This window comes from Ammodytes marinus (assembly GCF_949987685.1).
Source record: "Ammodytes marinus genome assembly, chromosome: 11".
Taxonomy (NCBI): Eukaryota; Metazoa; Chordata; class Actinopteri; order Uranoscopiformes; family Ammodytidae; genus Ammodytes; species Ammodytes marinus.
In genome coordinates, this window is record NC_137215.1 from 29,956,189 (window position 1) to 29,978,825 (window position 22,637).

The following is a 22,637-nucleotide window of genomic DNA, read 5'->3' on the forward strand; positions in this document are numbered from 1 at the left end:
CATGCCTGCATACAGAGCCGAGGCTGTGTTGACCACTGGATTTATTTTCAGCACGCACACACAATATATGGACATGTAGCTTGAGATATTCACAGATTTTGACAAAGTGATTTTGACATCAAGCATTCTCCAGAATCACTGACTCCACCTTAACTTGCCTTTGAACATGGTTCCATTTAGAAAAATGTACAATTACATTTTTTTTAAAACTGCCAGAAAAACCTTTTTTAAACACTTAATAGTCAATCATTATTTTTGACTTGTTGACAACCTATTGTAAGACTCCCATCTCATCGTTGTGCCCAAAGCACTCATAAACCTTCTGGTCATTTAGTTCACACTCCTTCCAGCGCGTGTGCGTGCGCGTGCGTGTGTGTGCGTGTGTGTGTGTGTGTGTGAGATTTATCTGCGTCCCCGTCAGTCAGCTGATGAGTGTGTGTGTGTGTCTGTGTCTACAGGGATTCAGTGGAGCTTCATCAATAACAGCCTTCAGTCGCAGAGCTCCGGCAGGTCTTCTAAAGGCAGCAGCAGCCTGGACCGCCTCTACTCCCGCAAGATCCGCAAGCAGCTGGTCCACCACAAGCAGGTAAATGTTTCTCATTCAAACACCAACCATCACCCTAACCTCTGTGTTCAAGCGCTCACAAACGGTGTCTGCTACGAGTGCTATACAGGGTTGCCATTCTCAATCAATTCCTGAAAAAGGTATGAATTTTCCCTGCCCTGGAAAATGGATTTGGAATGAACTGAATGTTATGGAAAATGTTGGATTTACGTAACTTTTTTGCTAGTTTTTAAAAACATGTTCATAAAAATCCCCCAAACATGTCTAAAGTTATATATCAAGGTGCCCTGAATTACTATTGTTTAAAATCTAGTGCTGCGCAGTTAGTTTATCTGTTACAATGCGTGGGAAGTGTGTGTTCAATCATTTATGGCTTTCAAATGATAAATTTAACACATGGCAGTTAGAGCTGCATTATGTAATGAAACAGGCACATCTACTCTACTTATATAAGGTGATGGAATATGTTTTGAAATTTCATTGGTAAAAATGCTGGAGGGAACCCTGTTTATATTAGAAACCCCCTGCATAGTGCATGTCTGTCTTCTGTGCTTATATTTATCCTGCCCCCCCCCCTTTTTTTTTTTACTGCAGCAGTTAAATCTATTGAAAGCAAAACAGAAGGCTTTGGTGGAGCAGATCGAGAAGGAGAAGATCCAGAGCAACAAAGGCTCCTCCTACAAACTCCTGGTGGAACAGGCCAAGCTCAAACAGGCCACATCCAAGGTGCCCCGCTCGCCTCTCACTGCACACTCATTCCCTGCGTTCCAATCCCCATACTTCCCTACTATTTAGTATGCCAAAAAAAATTTAAGATGCCCCAATACATGCACGTCAATTGTAGTAGAAAATACAGAAATGTCCCACTATCTCCAATTGCATTTTGGACTATTCGTCTTTATTCTTGAAATTTCTCGTCATAATGAAAAATTGGCAATTGGCTTTAGCTCCTCTACTGCAGTTTATTCATGATTCCCCAATCCCAATGTTTCTCACCCTCTTCCAGCACTTTAAAGACCTGATCCGTCTGAGGCGGACAGCCGAGTGGCCCCGCTCCACCCTGGACACAGAGTCCACCGTGGCCAAAGAAGCTCCAGAAGTGGAGCCTCTGCCCTTCACCCTGGCCCACGAACGCTGCATCTCTGTGGTGCAGAAGCTGGCCCTCTTCCTGCTCTCCATGGACTTCACCTGCCACGCCGACCTGCTGCTCTTTGTCTGCAAGGTATCATTCACCTCACACACGCATTAGAGACGGGAACATACATCATTCCAGACTGTACCCACCTGGACACATTCAAAACACACGTCTTTAGAATAGCCTTCAGCCAATGATATTGTTACATATTTACATTAGATATTAACATTACATATTTATTTTACATATATTACACCTGATTTTATATGTTAATTTCAATGTTTATATGACTTTTAATACACCTGTCTTTGCTTTTGTTTATTGTCTGTTGGCTTTATGCTACATCTGTTTCTAATTTGCCTATGTACTCATTTTTATTATAAAGTGTCTGAGTACCTAGAAAAGCGCTATATAACTCCAATCCATACCAGTCAGATATGGTCTTTTGCCCACTCTTAAAATAAAATATTAGTAATGCATTGTTTTAGATGTACTTTGCTTAAAGTAGTCATCTGATGCATTATACCCAACTGTGAAACAAATAATCTAAAGGTAGAAATACATAGCCAACAACCAGTTTTATTGCTCACAGGACTTTAAACAGTATTTATTTAATGGTCGGCAGTCGGCACCATTCAAACATTTCAAATGAAATTCAAAGGGCATCTTTGTGCAAAAGTTTAAACCTGAATAGTATCAAATGAATTCCAATGTAAAGTCCTGGCTATTTAAATCAAAACTCAATAGTAGCCTACCTCCAAGACAACATACTGCAATGAAGTAAAATCTCTCTTTTAAGGGCCTGAGGCTCAAGGCTAAGTTAGTAGCCTAGATAAGCATTCATTTGATAGTATACCAATACAAACTATTTGATCGGCCCATCCCTAACATGTACATTGATTTCTAAAGTGTGTTAGCCCATAAATAAACCCCCCTTTGTCCCTCCCCCCGCTCAGGTCCTGGCTCGGATAGCCAACGCCACCAGACCCACAATCCACCTGTGTGAGGTGGTGTCTGAGCACCAGCTGGAGCGTCTGCTGCTGCTGCTGGTGGGGACGGACTTCAACCGCGGGGACATCTCCTGGGGAGGGGCCTGGGCCCAGTATTCACTCACATGTATGCTGCAGGACATCCTGGGAGGTGGGTTTGAGTCTGATCATCCTTAAGTCTCATATATACAGTATATGAACTATATAAAATAATAATAAATATAGTCTCACATATCTTTTGACCTGAGTAAGGCCTCCTATGTCTGACATGTCTCTCATTCATCCTTATGAATGATGGAAACACACTTGAAGAGACATTGGTCTGTAGAAACAGCTCTGGAAAAAAATGACCACTTCAAATGATCAGAGTCTCTAGTTGTAGTATTTATTATAAATTAAAATCCGGAGTATAATCTACACCGGTATATAAGACTCAGTCTGTTTCTGGGAGAACCCCAGAGGGGGAAAAAGTTTTTCTATGGCAAAGTAGTATTTAAAAAAAAATGCAAGGGAAATTTTTTTTATTTAAACTCATAATTGAAAGAAAGTAAAGTGTTATTTTGTTGTAAATGTGTGAACCCTCCCAGGTGAGCTGCTATCTCCTGGCTCTCTGGATGCCATGGATGAGGCGGCGGTGGGTGAAGAGGCCGGGGCGTCGTCCTCCTCTGCTGGGGCCGACTCTGACTCTGACTCCCTGCCCCAGCCCCAGGCCGTCCCCCTGGTAGAGAGCATAGACGAGGCCCTGGTGCCCGATATCCTGGCAGGTACTGCCGGGACCTCCTCACTATTCCAAAGTGCGTGGGTAGCCCTCTACACACTCACTCCACAACACTGATGTCTTTATGAACCCACACTATTTTTATCAACACAACATATCAAGTATTTGCTTTATTTTTTTCACAGCATGTTTTCCAGTTGTTCTCAACTGTTTTAATGTGAATCATTATTGTCTGTGTTTTTGCCTTTTGGAGTGGGCGAGTTTCAACATGAAGATTCAGAGCCTTTTGTATTAGTTTCATTATGGCTTTTGCATTAGTTCACTATGCAGTTGACATTCCAATATACAAATAATGTTTTTTCCTTTCAATTTGGACACCATCAGTTGTTTGACTGACCTTACTGTGTTCCCTCACATAAATAGTTAATGTGGTCCATGCTGAGTCTTGTCCTGACTCTCCCTCCGGTACAGGAGCGAATAGCTGGATCGGCGTTAAAATTGCCCAGTGACGTGCTAAAGAAAGAGGTTTTCTTGCTTGTGTGTTTTCCTAGTGTGCTTGCTTGGCAATATTAAAGCTGTTTTCGTTATCTAAAGGTGCTCCACCTCTGTCATCTATGGAAAAAGATAAAGACATAGACTTTGACTTGCTACAAGACCTGATGGATGTTGATATTGATCCTTTAGATATTGATTTGGAAAAAGATCCACTCGCTGCCAAAGTGTTCAAGGTATGTTGATTCTACTTCTATCTTTTGTACTTGTGAGCTGCTACTGGATTGTTCTGAATAGCCTCGTTTCCATTGAGCTGTGTTCGGTTCCGTGCGGCTCGGCACGCATTTATTTGCGTTTCCACTGTCAAAAGTAAGGGAAGGGTACCAAAATTACGTGCCGCTCCTATTTTTGGGACCCTTTGGTTGGGGTACAAAGCCGGCCCAAATGGGTGGAGCTACACACTGCAGTCTGTTGATTGGTTGACAGAATCATTTCCGCGTGAGAGATAAACCGCTATGTGTAGTCTCCTCGGCAAGAGTGAAGAGTCTTGTGTTTACAGAAAAATGTAGGCACGCAGCTCTTTGTTTACTGTGTGGCGTTTTTCCTCTAAATTGAATATACAAGCGGGCTACACTGCCCCGCTGTTTTGATGTCACCATAGCTACATAGCTGCTATGATGTCACCATAGTTTCATAGCTGCCACGGCTCAACAGCTCAGAGCAATAGACTGTATGTACTCTGACCGCGGCTATCGCTGTCAAACATGAACCCCGCCTACCAAGTAAGGGCGCTGTCGGCAGTGGAAACGCAAGCCAAATCTAGGGTTACAGTTCAGTACCAAACCCTGCCACGCCGAACCGAACTGTGCTGCTCAGTTTAAACGAGGCATTTGAGTTTCTACTTAATTCTGGAAATATCAGGTTATTTTTTCCCAACCAAACACAGTTTCTGTGATTTAACTTGCTTAATGTCCTCGTTCAATGTTTAACTACTGTTGATCAGGAGCTATAGTGAACAAGCAGCTTTCCCTTCATGTTACCGTGAAAGGCAGAACAACTTGCAGGCTGCTTGTATGTAAGCTGAAGGACAGAACAAAAGTTTACAATTAAATAATACTGACAGGTAAAGTGATTGAGCTTTCTTCAGGCTATTTTTTGGAGTTGATTAAATAGAGTTTAGCTTCACACTTTTACTTTGAGCAACTTAATCAGCAATTTCTGGTTTGAAGGCAAATTAAATGTGTCAACTGATGTTTTGTTGCTAGAGTGACTGTAATCTTTTGTGCTGTGTTTTGTCATGTACCTCATCCCCTCTTGCGTATGTCCGTTTTCAGCCCATAAGCAGTACCTGGTATGACTACTGGGGTGCTGACTATGGCACGTATGGGTACAACCCGTACATTGGAGGGGTTGGGATCCCAGTGTCCAAACCCCCAGTTGTTGCCGAAAAGCCCAGCTCTCAAAGTCTATCAGTGTCTGTGTCACAAGGTAAGCACATGCTGAACTTTGGTTAGATCTGGAACCTTTTGTTAATAGACTTTTGGATTTCTTTCCATCTGACCTTTGACCCTTTCCTTCTCTATTTGCCAGCGCTGGATGCCCGGCTAGAGGTTGGCCTGGAACAGCAAGCAGAGCTCATGCTCAAAATGATGGCAACTCTACAGGCCGACTCCATCCTACAAGCTCTCACTTCAAACTCATCCATAGGTAACCACACAAGCCCAAAGCATGCAGGAAATGTTCTCTTTAATAACACCTTAAAAACTCAACAACCTGGGGACACAAATCTATGTTGTAGTAGTAAAATAAAAAAATAACCACAAATGAAAGGTAAACTTTTATGTAAAATGCCCCTTTTCATGTTTTTTCTACATTAATATGGGTATGAGAAACCACCCCAAAAAAAACCTGCAGTCAGATTTCTCTCCCCTTATGGCGTCATAAGAGGAGAAGCCACGCGGCCCTCATTACCAAGCTAACTTAGCACTGCTTCCATTTGTGATAAGCCACACCCTCAGATCCCCCTGAATCTAACTGGCAGTGAGATTGAGGGCCAATCGGAGCAGACTCAGCTTTACAATTACAATTTTGAACTCGGAAAAGAGCATAATATGGGTTTAAAAGTGAATTAAAATGAATATAGTCCAATTGGTTATTGTAGTGTGATGTTGTGCGATGTGCTTGTTGTGTGTCTTTCAGTGAGCCAGGCCTCCAATGGGACTGATGACTCCCTGCTGAGGGCCCTCCATGGAGGAGGCTCTCCTCCGGCCGGCAGCCTGCTGGTCCAGCCCTCGTCCATTCCCATGCTGAGTGCTTGTTTCAACAAACTCTTCTCTATGCTGCAGGTCCACCACGTACAGGTACGTCAAACACACAATACCTCATGCACCTACTAGTTCCTTGACTCTATGTGGATAGATCTTTTCCCATTTCCTTTTTTCAAGTTTGGTGATGAAAATGTTCTGGGTTGTATGCCGTTCCTATGTATTTTTGGCTTTATGTTTGGTTGCCGTCTTAATGCAGAAGGTCTTTAAAGTGTAACTAGACCCCCCTAATTTGACTGAACTGCCTCCTCCGTGAAATTCAAAAAGTGCATCAACTTTGGGAGGCGGGGTAAGACAGTTAAAAGGCACCCCCAGGTAGCCCAATAGTATTGTCTTTCTCACACCCTGCCCGTCGGTGTTGCCATGTCAGCTTTTAATATGCAACTTTGGGGCTTGTTTCTGAAGCGCAGCCCCTATTTTCTGGCTATTCTTGGAGCGAAATGGTGCTTTTACAATACAGCGTATACATGTAGGAGATTTTATGTGCTCCCAAAGTCTGGATCCAATTTCAATGTTTGAAACTAAATAACATTTGTCATTTTAAGTCTAATCAAAACAAAGTGACCCTGCGTTCCGAATCGCATACTCTTTCTTTTATCTATTCTACATACTACATCCGACGATAAAAATAATCTAGTTAGGATGCAGTAGGCATACTATTGGGACATACTCTTACTCTTTTATTTCATCATAACATTGCGCCTTGATCTTGCCTCTTGCTTTTATATCCGGCGCATCCCCGTTTGTTTTCATATAGAGGCTCCGTCAATGTGACATCACTTCAGGTGCACACTGGATTATGAGTTCAGATTCGACCAAATAGGATGCTGTTTTCAACACTAAAAATCTTGGCCGGATGTAGTAGACATCTGGGTCTTTCTAACCATCCTAAATCTGGCCACAAGAATCGGGACATCCTAAATCTTTTTTTCTACCATACTAAATATAGAAAGTATGCGATTTGGAACGCAGGGCAAGTTTGTAAAGGCTCTCCTTGTCTCTCAGCTGGAGTCCCTGCTGCAGCTGTGGCTCACACTGAGTCTCAACACGTCTTCCACTGTCAGTGAAGAGAGCGGCTCAGACATCTTCATGTTCAACGCCAGCAGAGTGCCAACCATCCCACTCAACCAAGGTCAGCACGCCAACACTTACACACACACACACTTGTGACACTAAAGAATAGTAACACTTTAGTTCAACCCACATTAGTCATATGTTCCCCTACGGCATCAATAAAGGGAATCCAATTTTCTATTATTAATAATCGGTTTGCGGACACGATACAATAGAACCTTTTTAATTATAAAACAGTCATGTAATTAAATACATCTGTAGTGTTGTGAAAGCATTGTAATCCTGAAACCTTGATTTATTTCCTCAAACTTTAATCGTCGTACCATCAAAATCTAGAATCATTGTATGTAGACTGTTATGTTACAATGCAATGTAATTTTTCTTGTATTAAGTGTGTGTGTGTGTGTGTGTGTGTGTGTGTGTGTGTGTGTGTGTGTGTGTGTGTGTGTGTGTGTGTGTGTGTGTGTGTGTGTGTGTGTGTGTGTGTGTGTGTGTGTGTGTGTGTGTGTGTGTGTGTGTGTGTGTGTGTGTGTGTGTGTGTGTGTGTGTGTGTGTGTGTGTGTGTGTGTGTGTGTGTGTCTCCAGCCTCCATCAGCAGTTTCCTGACAGTGCTGGCGTGGTACCCCAACACCTCCCTGAGAACGTGGTGTCTGGTGCTGCACTCTCTCACCCTCATGACCAACATGCCAGCCTGCTGTAAGTGCACTGCTCTCACTGGCTACTGTCTCTCCTCAACATTACTTTCAGTCAGACCCTTTTTTTTTAATATTTTGCTATTCACAAATAAACATCATATTACACACGTACATACACTCACCAACCACTTTTTTAGGTACACCTGTTCAATGTCTTATAAAAACAAAAAGCTAATCAGCCAATCACATGGCAGTAATTTAATGCATTTAGGCATTTAGATGTGGTCAAGACAATGTACTGAAGTCAAACCGAGCATCAGAATGGGAAAGAAAGGGGGTTTAGGTGACTTTGAACATGGCATGGTTGATGGTGCACGGCAGGATGGATCCATACTTTCATGTAGGGCTGCAACAACGAATCGATAAAATCGATTAAAATCGATTACTAAAAGCGTTGGCAACAAATTTGGTCATCGATTCGTTGAGTCGCGCGATTAATAAGTCACTTGTAGGCGCGGCACTGTTTACATCCAGCCGCCAACAGGTTCATACACGCCCACAGCGAGGCTTCCGCACGTGAAGCGGTGCGGGAAAGCTAAAGTGTGAGCGGCCACAGTTTGTATTTTGGTCATATCTAACACTGGACTGTAGGCCTATATAAAAGTGTTGTACCTTTGCTGTCTTTGGGTTAAAAAAACTCCTTCAACTCAGTATCCGTCTAGTCCAAAAAAACTGTCGTCAGCTGCTGCTGCAGACGGTGTGCAGACAGGCTCGGAGAGTCGGCATCGGCGCATCAACAGTCATTCAAAGCAGCGGTAGTCATCACACAACCGAACGGTGTAGAAAGTCCCGTCAGTTAAAAATAGTAATCCAGTTTTTAAATCCATGTTAAAATCGGAAGGATATAGAGCTAGTTAGCTTAAAAAAAGTAGCAAACATGTCAAATGTGATGTGTTCAGGCCGGCTCAGTAATATGATTGATGTGTTCAAATGCAACACAAAAAAAAAAAAATTGAGATTTTGGCGAAAACTTGTTTTCCCAGCAATATAAAATAGATAGTAAAGATGGAATTATGACCTGTTTAATGTCCTATCTTGAGCTATGATCATATCAGCAATTAAAGCAATAATACAAGTTCTATTTCAACAAAATAATAGAAAAGTATCAATTGTGATATCAATAAAGACTTGGATCGTTAAGGAGTCTCGAAAATGGTATCAATATCAATAAATATTAACAATCTCCTTTCGTCTGAGAGAAATTAAGATGATTGAATTTTTTTAACCGTTAGTATTTACCGGTTAAAAATCTTATCGGTTGACTGGTTTACCATGGACATCCCTTATATACCGTATAAATGTTTATCATACATTGTATGTTTTTTTTTGTGTTATCCCAGTTAAGTTTATTTTAATTTTTTTATCATTTAATATCACTTTTAATGGTTCCGGGACGTTGGAGCAATAGCCTGATGTTTTGACACTTCAGTCTGCACTGTGAATTTGAAGTAATGTTCAGTTTTTGAATAAAGATGCGGCAATTACAAATCGTCACCCTCTTAAAATAATGGCCTAAGTAATTTTTTCAGTGTTTTCAGGAAACACAAAAAACTTATTCAAAGATTGAATATACGATATTCATTAATAATTTCACTCAAACAAGTTATGTCAAAAGATGACTCTTGACATTGTAATAACAATTTCTGTCAATTATGTAACATAATGGGAATAAACCCTTTATATTAATGTTTAACTTGTGACTTAAGCCATTTTACACACTTGTGAAATGTCCTTGAAAAAAAAAATTAACAGTTTCTTTTGACTTAGGCAAAATAAAATGGCCTAAAACACACTCTTGACATTCTGGTAATATGGTATAATGGCCTCTGTCAAGTAAAATCACATGATCTGTTCAACTGAGGAATTAGGCCATTTTACCAGAGGTGGCCAGCATCATAAGGAGTTGATTTAAGCAAAAAAAAAATTTTGGCCAAAAAGTGACTTAGGCCATTATTTTAAGAGGGTGACGAAATGTTTCTTATTTTTTTATCCGATTCATCGAAAATATAATCGACCGATTAATCGATTATTAAAATAATCGTTAGTTGCAGCCCTACTTTCATGTTGTTTACGCCAAATTCTGAACCTGCCATCTGAATGTCACAACTGAAATCGAGACTCATCAGACCAGGCATGATTTTCCAATCTTCTATTGTCCAATATTGGTGATGCTGTGAGAATTGTAGCCTCGTTTTCCTGTTTTCAGCTGACAGGAGTGGCACCCGGTGGGGTCTTCTGCTGCTGTAGCCTATCTGCTTCAAAGTTGGATGTGTTTTGCATTCAGAGATGGTATATATGCATACCCTGGTTGTAACGAGTGGTTATTTGAGTTACTGTTGCCTTTCTATCATCTCGAACCAGTATGCCCATTAGGGCTGGCCCGATTGCCATTTTTCAGGCTTCGAATATTCGTTGGTTTTTCCGAGCGAATATTCGTTCCAGAAAAACACACCATCAAAAACAACATTACATTTTTTTTTTTTTTTTTAAACGTTAATAATCCCTATATACTCCCTGGAACCGATTTTGACAGTATCTGCATATTTTGTTGAAGATTTTCCTCGCTCGGAGGTGAAGTAATGGATGCGCTATGACACTTAGTGATGTAATATCCTCCTAAATGAGCAATACTACTACTACAATATTACTAACTTTTATATCCAAATATAAAATAATTTGATGACATTATATTGCAGTACTAGCTTCTTGCAAAAAAAAATGTTGAAAAAAAAAAATTATTAAAAAAAAAAAAAAAAAAAAAAAAAAAAAACGAAGCTCCGAATACTAATTTAAGCTCCGAATACTAATTTTCCGAATGAGTATTCGAATAATTCGGGCCAGCCCTAATGCCCATCCTCCACTGACCTCTGACTTCAACAAGGTATTTTACGTCCACTCAAATGCCGCTCACTGGGTATTTTTTCTTTTTCGGGCCATTCTTTGTAAGCCCTACAGATGGTTTAGAGCAGGGGTGTCCAAACTACGACCCGCTTTTTATTGGCCCGCGGCCGATTTAAAAAATATAATGTAATATGGCCCTTTGAAAAAAAAAAGTTAACCCACTAGTGCAGGGGTGTCAAAAACTGATTGATTGGCCCGTGGCACATTTAAAAAATATAATGTAATATGGCCCTTTTAATTTTTAAATAATTTAAATGCACTCATTATATTAGAGAAATGTGTCCCATAAAAGAAAAAGAGCAACAAGCCCATCCCAGAGGGATAAATTATGGAAAATCTATGTGTCCTTCTCCAATAGCTTCTAATTCATCTGACACAGTGTCTCCATTTTTCAGAAGGTGCACAACACCCTGAAATATATGTACATATTTGAGTTGGAGACTTTACTGTCAAGGCCTTACTTTAAAGTGGACCTATGATACTTTTCGACTTTTATGACCTATAAACGTTGTTATAATGATTTATAGTCATGTTTAACCATACTAGCGTATCAAATAATTACGTACATGCATTTAGACGTATTCCCTGCTGACCGTCTGGGGTGGCTGTGCAGAGTGCTAAACACTAGGGCAGCCGGTCGAGAAATCACGTGTTCAAATCGGTTCAAATTTCCTGCCATCGTGTCGTCACGATTCCGGATTTTTCCATATATGGTAATGCTGCAACGTGGTGGCGCGCTCCGGCCATGCCCCCACCTTCCTGCTCTCAAATCTGCCCGTGCGCTGCTGAAAATGTACCGGAAGGAAGGTAACCAATCACAACGGAGTGGGGTTTGCAGGAGGGGGGGAGGGGGCGGAGAAGCACAAAGCCGAGTGTGGACAGAGACTGCTGTGCTCGCTCAGATGAGAGGAAGAGTTTCCCGAAAATCTACATGTTTTTTTGTGATGTGATTTGTATCAGGTTGCTCTATAGGAGTCATTAATGAGAAATTAAGACCAGAAAAGTAGTATAATAGGAGAACTTTAAAGTCACTTTGAGTAAAAAGTGGCACATCTCACCACACTCTCCCCTATATACAAAAAGGAGTCAGTTAATCTTTACTCATGAAATCAAAGAAACTTCTTATCCTATATCTTTGTTATAGCCACGGATCCCCATTTTCTTTAGCTCTACCTTTCAAAAGGATTCTTTGCTGTTAATAATAATTTCTAAATTAAGAAAATAAATGAACTAAAAAAACAATGTCTTTGAATTGTTAAAAAAAAAAAAAAAGATTTGTCCAGTCATAACAACAGTATTAAGCGAATGCATAGTGATCCTGAAAGCATCGGTCATTATATACTGAGCTTTTCCCCCTCCATAATTCAACAGTTGATTTCTTTTGGTCTGGTGTTGGAACTTCCAACACCAGACCAAAAACGTATGGTATAACTTCTACCATAAGTTTTGTTTTTGGTAAGATGGCTGTTGTTACCATTTGTTACTCAAACTGAATAAAACTCATAATGAATGGAGTATATAGTGTATAGTCTCGATTTTTTTTTGCAGCGGTATTGATATTACATTTTCCCTTTTAGAGGTCATGAAAAGGTCTTAAAAGTCATTAAATTTGTACTTCAAAAATGTGTAGATACCATGGTTGGAACAGTTTCTCTAAAGCCTGTGTGTGTGTGTTTGACCCGGCAGCCTCCAGCAATGGCCTGAGCGCTCACGAGAGCACGGCGCAGCAGATGGTGTGCGACCCCACCCTGGTGCACGTGCTGGTGCGCTTCCTGTCGGGCGGCAGCACCAACGGCACCAGCCAGCACAGCTCCCAGGTGGGACCGACCGCCACACAGGCCATGCACGAGTTCCTTAGCCGCCTGCAGGTCCACCTCTCCTCCACCTGCCCACACATGTTCAGCGAGTTCCTGCTCAAGATCATGCACATCCTGTCCACCGAGAGGTACAGGCACCTATCACTTCTCTGGAAATGTCTTTTCAAATCAATAATGTTTTGCCTGTTACAGCAATGGATGGATGCACTTGACTACTCGATTAAACGTTTGTAAACGCTCGCTGCCTCACTTGTCGGCACCAGAAATGCTAGTTGGTTAGCATTTGATGAATCAATTGCCCTGCACGTGGGAAAGTACTAAGTAGCATGTGCTAACTTGAACATTAAAAGGTGGAGTCACGGATTTTGGAGAACGCTTTTTATTTTTTTATCAATATATTTATTGTTTTTTTGGAGAACGCTTGTTGTCGAATTCACTTTTGGACTAAATCGGTGACCATTTCCTCATTATCCACTACCTGTCGGCCGACCCGCCTAGTCGACTAGTCTAAATGAAAACTTCTGTTCAAATGTTGAGGAAATCCGCCGCTAGTTACTATTGACTAATAAACTAATAATTCCTCCTGATCCTTTTTTAGGGGTTCCTTCCAGTCAGGCCAGGGACCGCTGGACGCCCAGGTCAAGCTGCTGGAGTTCACTCTGGAGCAGAACTTTGAGGTGGTGTCTGTGGCCACCATCTCCTCCGTCATAGAGTCCATCACCTTCCTGGTCCACCACTACATCACCTGCTCCGACAAGCTGGTGTCCCGCAGCGGCTCGGACAGCTCTGTGGGCGCGCGGGCCTGCTTCGGAGGCCTGTTCGCTAACATCATCCGGCCTGGAGACGTGAAGGCGGTGTGCGGGGAGACCACGCGCGACCAGTTGATGTTCGACCTGCTGAAGCTGGTCAACGCCCTGGTGCTGCTGCCTCTGTCTGGGGACAGGGAGTTCAGCGGGCGGCTGCCTCCTGTGGGCAGCGGGGCGGCCGACAGCAGTGTGTCTGACGAGGAGAAGGTCTGCGGCAGCAAGGAGAGCGTGGCCGGGGGCTCGGCCTCCAGTCAGGGGCCTCCTGCGGGGGTAGCAGACCTGGTGCTAGCCAACCAGCAGATCATGAGCCAGATCCTCTCAGCGCTGGGGCAATGCAACAGCAGCGCCATGGCAATGATCATAGGTAAGAAGACTTTAAGATCCACAACTTCATAGGTTTGGCTCACTCTCACCATTCCCATAACCTTGTTACAGTGGAGGAAATAAGTATTTGATCCCTCACCGATTTTGTAAGTTTGCCCACTTACAAAGAAATGAGCGGTCTATAATTTTAAAGCTAGGTTTATTTTAACAGTGATAGACAGACAGAATATCAAAAAGAAAATTCAGAAAATCACATAAAAAAAAAAGATATAAATTATTTTGCATTTCATTGAGTGAAATAAGTATTTGATCCCCTTCCAATCATAAAGAATTCTGGCTCCCACAGATTAGTCCTCGTGCTTTAAAAAAGTATTCCTAAACTCAACTAGTTTCCTGTATAAAACACACCTGTCTCAACTTGTTACCTGTATAAAAGACACCTGTCCACAGAGTCAATAAATCAAACTCCAACATCTCCATCATGGGCAAGACCAAAGAGCTGTCTAAGGACATCAGGGACAAGATTGTAGACCTGCACAAGGCCGGAATAGACTATAAAACCATTGGTGAGAAGCTGGGTGAGAAGGAGACAACTGTTGGTGCGATTATTCGAAAATGAAAGAAACACAAAATGACCATCAATCTCCCTCGGTCTGGGGCTCCATGCAAGATCTCACCTTGTGGGGTATCAATGATCATGAGAAAGGTGAGGGATCAGCCCAGATCTACACAGGAGGAGCTTGTTTATGATTCCAAGGCAGCTGGCACCACAGTCACTAAGAAAACCATTAGTAACACACAGTGCCGTAATGGATTGAAATCCTGTAGTGCCCGTCAGGTCCCCCTGCTCAAGAAGGGACATGTACAGGCCTGTCTGAAGTTTGCCAATGAACACCTGAACGACTCAGAGAATGCTTGGGAGAAGGTGCTGTGGTAAGATTAAAACAAAATCAAGTTCTTTGGTATCATAGTGACTTGCCATGCTTGGAGGAAGAGGAATTCTAACTATATACAGCGGGTGAAATAAGTATTGAACACGTCACCATTTTCCTCAGTACATATATTTCCCAAGATGCTATTGACATGATATGTTCACCAGATGTTGGTAACAACCCAAGTAATCCATACATACAAAGATACCAAAACAAATACGTTCAGAAATTAAGTTATGTGTAATAATGTGAAATGACACAGGGAAAAAGTATTGAACACACTCACTGATATTTATTAAATACTTCGTACAAAAGCCTTTTGTTGGTAATGACAGCTTCAAGACGCCTCCTGTACGGACAGACTAGTCTCAGGCATTGCTCTGGTGTGATTTTGTCCCATTCTTCCACACAAAGTCTTCAAATCTAGAAGGTTCCGTGGGCCTCTTACATGAATCTTGATCTTCAGTTCTTTCCATAGATTTTCAGTGGGATTTAGGTCAGGTGATTGGCTGGGCCATTCTAGCAGCTTTATTTTATTTTTTTGAAACCAATTGAGGGTTTCCTTGGCTGTGTGTTTGGGAGCATTGTCTTGCTGAAATGTCCACACTCGTTTCATCTTCATCACCCTGGTAGATGGCAGCAGATTTTGGTCAAGAATGTCTCGATAAGATTGCCTGTACCATTTGCTGATAAGCAGCCCCACACCATGATGTTCCGAACCTCAAAACTTCACTGTTGGTATGGTGTTTTTAGGATGATGTGCAGTCAGTGCTATTTTTCCTTCAAACATGGTGTGTATTATGGCATCCAAACTCTTAAGTTTTGCTCTCATCTGACCACACTATATTCTCCCAGTATTTCACTGGCTTTTCAAAATGTTGTGCAGCAAACTTTAAACAAGCTTTAACATGTTTTTTTTTCAGCAATGGAGTCTTGCTTGGTGAGCGTGCATACAGGCCATGGCGTAGGAGTGCATTACTTACTGTTTTCTTTGAGACAACAGTACCTGCTAATTCCAGGTCTTTTTGAAGCTCTCCACAAGTGGTCCTTGGCTCTTGGATAACTTTTCTGATCATTCTTTTCACTCCTCAGAAATCTTGTGAAAAGCACCTGATAGAGGCACAGCTATGGTGAAATGATAGTCTTTCCACTTCCGTATTATGGCCCCAGCAGTCCTCACTGGAACATTCAGACGCTTACAAATGCGCCTGTAACCAATGCCATCTTTATGTCTTGCAACAATGAAGTTGCAAAGGTCTTGAGACAGCTCTTTGCTTTTACCCATCATGAGATGTCTTGTGTGACACCTTGGAAATGATACCTTTTTGTAGGCCATCAGTTGGGACTGAACCAGCTGATATTATATGCACTGACAAGGGGCTGGATTGCTTTTTAATCACTGATAGACTTCAATTGTTGTCTTGGCTTTCCATGCCTTTTTGCACCTCCCTTTCTTAATGTGTTCAATACTTTTTCCCTGTGTCATTTCACATTATTACATATAACTTAATTTGTGAACGTATTTGTTTTGGTTCCTTTGTATGTATGGATCACTTGGGTTGTTAGCAACATCTGGTGAACATTTCAAGTCAATAGCCCCTTTGGAAATATATGTACTGAGGAAAATGGTGACGTGTTCAATACTTATTTCACCCGCTGTATGACCCCAAGAACACCATCCCCACAGTCAAGCATGGAGGTTGAAGCATTATGCTTTGGGGGTGTTTCTCTTCTAAGGGGACAGGTGGACTTCACTGCATCGAGGGAAATATGGATGGGGCCATGTACCATGAAATACTGGGTGACAACCTCTTTCTATCAGCCAGGTCCGTAAAAATGGGTCGTGGATTGGTCTTCCAGCACGTCAATGACCCTAAAAATACAGCAAAGGCAACAAAGGAGTGGCTCAAGAAGAAGCACATTAAGGTCATGGAGTGGCCTAGCCAGTCTCCGGACCTTAATCCAATAGATCTGTGGAGGGAACTGAAGCTCAAGCGACAGCCTCGAAACCTTAAAGATTAGGAGAGGATCTGCAAAGAGGAGTGGTCCAAATGTCCTCCTGAGATGTGTGCAAACCTGGTCATCAACTACAAGACACGTCTGACCTCTGTACTTGCCAACAAGGGTTTCTCCACCAAGTACTAAGCAATGTTTTGATAGGGGATCAAATACTTATTTCACTCAATGAAATGCAAAATAATTTCTATCTTTTTTTTTTCTGTGATTTTCTGGATTTTCCTTTTGATATTCTGTCTATCACTGTTAAAATAAACCTAGCATTACAATTATAGACCGCTCATTTCATTGTAAGTGGGCAAACTTACAAAATCAGTGAGGGATCAAATACTTATTTCCTCCACTGTATATCAATACTGTAAGCTAAGCTGCTAGTGCCAAACAGCAGAAATACACCGTGAGCAGCTTGCTAGTGAACCTTTACAAGTGTTTAGCAGCTCCAAAGATAGTTTTGATATATTTTGGAGTTAGGGGAAAGAAACAGCTAAAAGGAGAGGACTACATTCAGTTGATGCACACGACCCAAAACATATGGCACAGGGCTCCAGACTAACTTTTTCATTGGGTGCACTGGTGCGCCTAACTTTTTCATCTAGGTGCACCAGCATATATTTTGGGTGCACCAAATTAGTGCTGCACGTTTTGGAGAAATTGTGCGATTGCGATTATAGTGGCCAATATTGCGATTTGCGATGCAATATAATAAATACCGTACTTTCCGCACTATAAGCCGCACTGGACTATAAGCCGCAGGTGTTATAATGTTTAATTACCATATGTAAGAATTCGTGCACAGAGGGGATTGTCGGGAAAGAGATGGCTGCTTGAGGAAGCTCCCATTTATTAACATTTCAACAAACAAGTTGCATATTTGCATAACGTATTCAAGTGTTACCATTTAGTGCAATAGCTACTAGGGATGGACACGAGTGTTTTCACTACTCGTGTGATCGCTTGCATTCCTCGAGGATCAATCGATTCCTCGTTAAACTTTTTTCAATTTTTAGAACGCAGCGCATCTGTCTGCAGAATAACGGTGCATCGCAATAAAGCCAATAACCTGCGCTTAATGCTTCTTGTCAAACAGTCACAGTTACCATATGATTGTAAGGATTTATTTTCCACAAGTTTAAAACACATTTTCCTAACTGAAAGTAATTAAATAAGCGGGCCACAATTTAAACCGATCGAGTAGGTCTGCGGTGGAGAGAGAAAAAAGAGAGAGAAAAAAAGCATGGGCTGTAGTTGGCTAAAAATCAAAATAGACACCATTTAAAATAAGAAGGGCAGCAAATACAATAAAATTATTGTCCTACAATTTAAATACATAGATAGGCTAAATAACTCACCAAAGCAGTAGAAGTAGTAGGCTAGTATATCCAACTGCGTAATGCTCACTCCTGTCCGTGACTAATTACCGTGACTAATTCCTCGTTAACGGAACGTTACACCGGTCGGCTTTTGAATCTCAATCCTATATTCCATAATAAAGGCTTCTTAACTGTCGTTTGCACGAATGTGCCCGAAGTCAGCCTGGCATCTTTACGTGACTTTCCAAGTTTTCCAGCACCGCATTCAGCTCTAGCCTAACATTTTAAAATAGGGGCAGCCCGCCGGCCGGCCTAAAGGCTACAAACACTAAAAAAAACAAAAAACGATTTTCCTCATCCACCAATCGAGATCATTTGAAACGAGGAGTACTCGAGTACTCGATTACTAACGCCCATCCCTAGTAGCTACAGAACATATACTGTGCTGTGTAATAACAGGGTCGAAAAACGGGGAAAAAGTCGCGGCTTATAGTCCGAAAAGTACGGTAAATGGTATTACGATTCTTGGTTTTCAAGGAAAATTTGAGATTATTGATAGTTTTGAAACTTGATCTCAATTTAAAACAAACACATATTAAGAATCATTGAAAATATATAAGAAACGTCACTTTTTGCCGAGGCTGTTGGAGTGACGGTGTGCAGTGAGAAAGACAAGCGGACAGACAGACAGAGAGAGGCAGTAATTTCATGATTTAGCTTTTTGACTGAAGTGATCATAACTGCCTAGTGATCATCTGTTATTAGACTGACTCCCGCTGTCGGGCCGTTGGGCTCGCCAGCCGAACAGCTGATCGGACCAGCTGTTTGAGACGGAGATGAAAACAAAAGTGAAACTGAAGGTGGAGCGTGCAGTTAAATATTTAAATGAATAAATATTGTAACCAAACACAATAATGTGTTGTGTTATCTGCTTTAGTAGCCTACAGTAAATCACATCGCCCTCCACTCCTGGAAATAATAATCATTTCCCAAAGTAAAAAAAAAACAAAAAAAAAAAACGTTTTCATTTATTGATTTGTTCCTAAACGTTTATGATTTACCAAACGAGTACATTTTATGGGCTGTTGATAAATGTTTAAATCACAGTAGGACATGGAGCCATGAGTAATAAAGTCAGCAAATTGACTAGGTAATGTCTGTTATATAACAAGACCTATAGATTGCATTGAAGGTAACAAAGGCGTTTTTAACTTTCCAAATGTATGAGGGAAAATGTGTTGTGTTGTGGGTGAGATGACAAATACTCAAAGACTGTTTAATTTAACTGTAGGTACATTTTTCTGCTTTAGGAAGTAGAGAACACAAAAATGATAAATGCAAGGTTCGTGAAATTCCTGTAAAGGTTCTGAAATTTGAAAAAAAAGGAGAAGAAAATACTTCAACTCAAATAATTCAAACTTATTTACGACGAGTGTTTAAAGCATGTTCATGAAAATAAGGTTCATGGAAATTGTGTAGAATTTCATGGAAACTGTATTGGTAAAAATATTTAGGAACCCTGTGAATGTGCAGTGGGCTGAACCCTTGTCCCCTTGTTTCCTCAGGAGCCAGTGGTCTCCACCTAACCAAGCATGAGAACTTCCACGGTGGCCTGGACGCCATCTCGGTGGGCGACGGCCTCTTCACTATTCTGACCACACTCAGCAAGAGGGCCACCTCAGTGCAGGTCATGTTACAGCCCATCCTCACATACATGGCCTGTGGTTACATGGGAAGACAGGTAACAGGGCTTTGATGTGATGCCGTCTATTTATTCTTCCTCAATGTCTTTTTACCCTAGCACCTATTAATCTTGTTTGGTTTGTTGTGTGTATATGTGAGTGTGTGTATTTATCCTTTTTATATGTGTTTTTATTTTAATTAGTTCGTATCTATTTGATTGTACTTGCTTGTATGTATTTTGTTAAAGCAATTTGTAAACCATTGACTTTAAAGGTGCTATATAAATGAAGATATTATTATTATTATTATTATTATTATTATTATTATTATTATTATTATTGTTATTGTTATTGTTATTATTATTGTTATTATTATTATTGTTGTTATTATTATTATTGTTGTTGTTGTTGTTATTGTTATTATTATTATTATTATTATTATTATTATTATTATTATTATTATTATTATTTGAGATCGATAGACATCTTTCAAACAGACACAGTATCGATGCCAGAACAACACAATGTTTTGTGTCTTTGGTTTTGGTTTTGCAGGGCTCTCTGTCCACCTGTCAGCTGTCGGAGCCTCTTCTGTGGTTCATCCTCAGAGTGTTAGATACCAGCGAGGCCCTCAAGGTCTTCCATGACATGGGTGGGTACAAACACGGCTCTTTATTTTGCTTCCTTACACAACTTTTCTCAGGGGCGGCAGTGGCGAAGTGGCTAGGGAAGTCGCCTCTGGATTGCAGGGTCGGGGGTTCGATCCCCCGCCTACCCGCCACATGTCGATGTGTCCCTGGGCAAGACACTGAACCCCACATTGCTCCCAATGGTTCAGAGGGTGCCTTGCATGGCAGCTACTGCCATCGCTGTATGAGTGTGTGTATGAATGGGTGAATGTGGTAAGAAATGTAAAGCGCTTTGGGGCTGAGAAAATCGGCTAAAAAGCGACATATAACTCAAGTCCATTTACCATTTACTCCAACCTTAAGGCTAAACCTGCCTTCAGACTGTACAACAACAAGAATGGTCTTTTTTTTTAAACTTACACTGTGTGCACAATTATTAGGCAAGTTGTATTTTTGAGGATTCATTTTATTATTGAACAACTACAGTGCTCTCGGTCAATCCAAAATGTTAAAGAACCTAAACCTGAATGTTTACGAAAGTAAAAGTGAGGTTTTGTCTTTCTTACGAGAATATACGTATATGTTTTGCTATTATTAGGCAACTATTAGTGTGCAGAATTATTCTGCAACTAAATAAAAAAACAAAATTTTTCCTATCTCACTTGTTTATTTTCATCTGTTAAAGTGAGAATAATAAAACAACAAAAAATTTACAAATACACATTTCCAACATAACATTTGGGTGGTCACGTGGTCTTAAAAAATCATCAAAATCCATCTCATGTGTATTTGAACCAATGACGGTGCATTCTATGCTGCGCTCGCCATGAAAATTAGATAAAGCAACAATGCTGCGCTACGCAGCAGCCGGCAGGAGATACAATGTTGCGTCGCACAGCAGCCGGCATCAATGGGTTAACACTGTATATTAAGTATTTGTTCAATTATCGCAAGAGATATCCTCATGGCAATATTCAACAATGTTATCCATTGTTTTCCTGATATGGTGCAGCCCTAAATGATACTAATGCATCATAGCATAACGATTGTAATAGGAAAATGTACGAGAGAGCAGTTTTCTAACCATAACTTCCTTGTGTTTTTTTTGCAGGTGGTGTGCAGTTAATCTGTAACAACATGGTGACCAGCACTCGGGCCATTGTGAACACAGCACGCAGCATGGTGTCTACCATCATGAAGTTCCTGGACTCTGGTCCTGGGAAGGCGGCCGACGGCAACCTGAAGGCCCGAGTCATGACCTCAGAGCCAGACAACGCAGAGGGGCTGCACAACTTTGCTCCTTTAGGTTCTTTCTCTTGTTTTTCCACTTAATATCTTTATCTTTTTTTTTGCCACAAGACAAACATAGCATAACACAGATATGCATGCAAACATAACAGTATAGAATCTTGACAATTACATAAGAAATTATATTTAAAAAAAAAAAAAGTATTTTCTAGTTTGATTTTTCAAATCAGAACAACAGTATTAAGCAATGGATTGCGATCCTGAAAGCTTATTATATAAAATGGTGATACATGTATAAACGTCCACTCAATACCGTACATTTTCTTTTCGACACTATTTTTTCCCAATAATCAAACTTGCGGCCTCTACGGCTCTTTCCTGTTTTGTAAGGCTTTGTTTTGCTGTGTGTGTTGCCAGGCACCATCACGTCCAGCAGCCCCACAGCGCAGCCTGCAGAGGTGCTGCTGCAGGCCACCCCCCCTCACCGCCGCGCCCGCTCTGCAGCCTGGTCCTACATCTTCCTGCCAGAGGAGGCCTGGTGTGACCTCACCATCCACCTGCCTGCTGCTGTGCTGCTCAAGGAGCTCCACATCCAGCCACACCTCGCCTCGCTGGCCAGTGAGTGGCACACAGCTTTCAAAAAAATTAAAGGGCTGGCAACCCATTCAAATATTTAATCGCATGATTAACATAACATAGGTAACACTTTTTTGAATCTGTTCTAAAGGTACCTTAATAGGATAGTTTTTCAAGTTTGAAATGCTCATATCAACACGTGACTGGACAAATATGCTGCTTTATACAACTGTATTTTTTATGTATTACTGCAACAGTCCAAAACAACTACAAATACAAAACCAGAATTACCTCAAAGGAAGTCTACTGCACGTTATAAAACAACAACTTTGTTGTTGTCTAAATACCACATACAGAATCATATTATTAAGTGCAATCGGCCGATACTTTTAATTACCGCGGGA

At 41.2% G+C, this 22,637-nt stretch overlaps 1 protein-coding gene across 11 annotated transcripts in view; it reads left to right on the plus strand.

Annotated features, from left to right (window-relative positions):
• The window catches only part of birc6 (baculoviral IAP repeat containing 6), a 163,713-nt gene that overhangs the window by 58,500 nt on the left and 82,576 nt on the right, over positions 1-22,637 (plus strand). For 9 of the 11 annotated variants that reach the window (XM_080037113.1, XM_080037116.1, XM_080037120.1 and 6 more), the window contains exons 33-49: positions 459-586; positions 1,160-1,291; positions 1,572-1,787; positions 2,657-2,840; positions 3,277-3,483; positions 4,002-4,135; positions 5,234-5,387; positions 5,490-5,606; positions 6,099-6,259; positions 7,229-7,355; positions 7,883-7,993; positions 12,580-12,838; positions 13,309-13,880; positions 19,664-19,839; positions 20,336-20,432; positions 21,521-21,715; positions 22,075-22,275. In XM_080037113.1, coding sequence (XP_079893239.1) covers positions 459-586; positions 1,160-1,291; positions 1,572-1,787; positions 2,657-2,840; positions 3,277-3,483; positions 4,002-4,135; positions 5,234-5,387; positions 5,490-5,606; positions 6,099-6,259; positions 7,229-7,355; positions 7,883-7,993; positions 12,580-12,838; positions 13,309-13,880; positions 19,664-19,839; positions 20,336-20,432; positions 21,521-21,715; positions 22,075-22,275 — 3,171 coding nt within the window. The remainder of the gene's footprint in view (positions 1-458; positions 587-1,159; positions 1,292-1,571; positions 1,788-2,656; positions 2,841-3,276; positions 3,484-4,001; positions 4,136-5,233; positions 5,388-5,489; positions 5,607-6,098; positions 6,260-7,228; positions 7,356-7,882; positions 7,994-12,579; positions 12,839-13,308; positions 13,881-19,663; positions 19,840-20,335; positions 20,433-21,520; positions 21,716-22,074; positions 22,276-22,637) is intronic. The other 2 variants (XM_080037115.1, XM_080037117.1) reach the window with 2 other exon arrangements.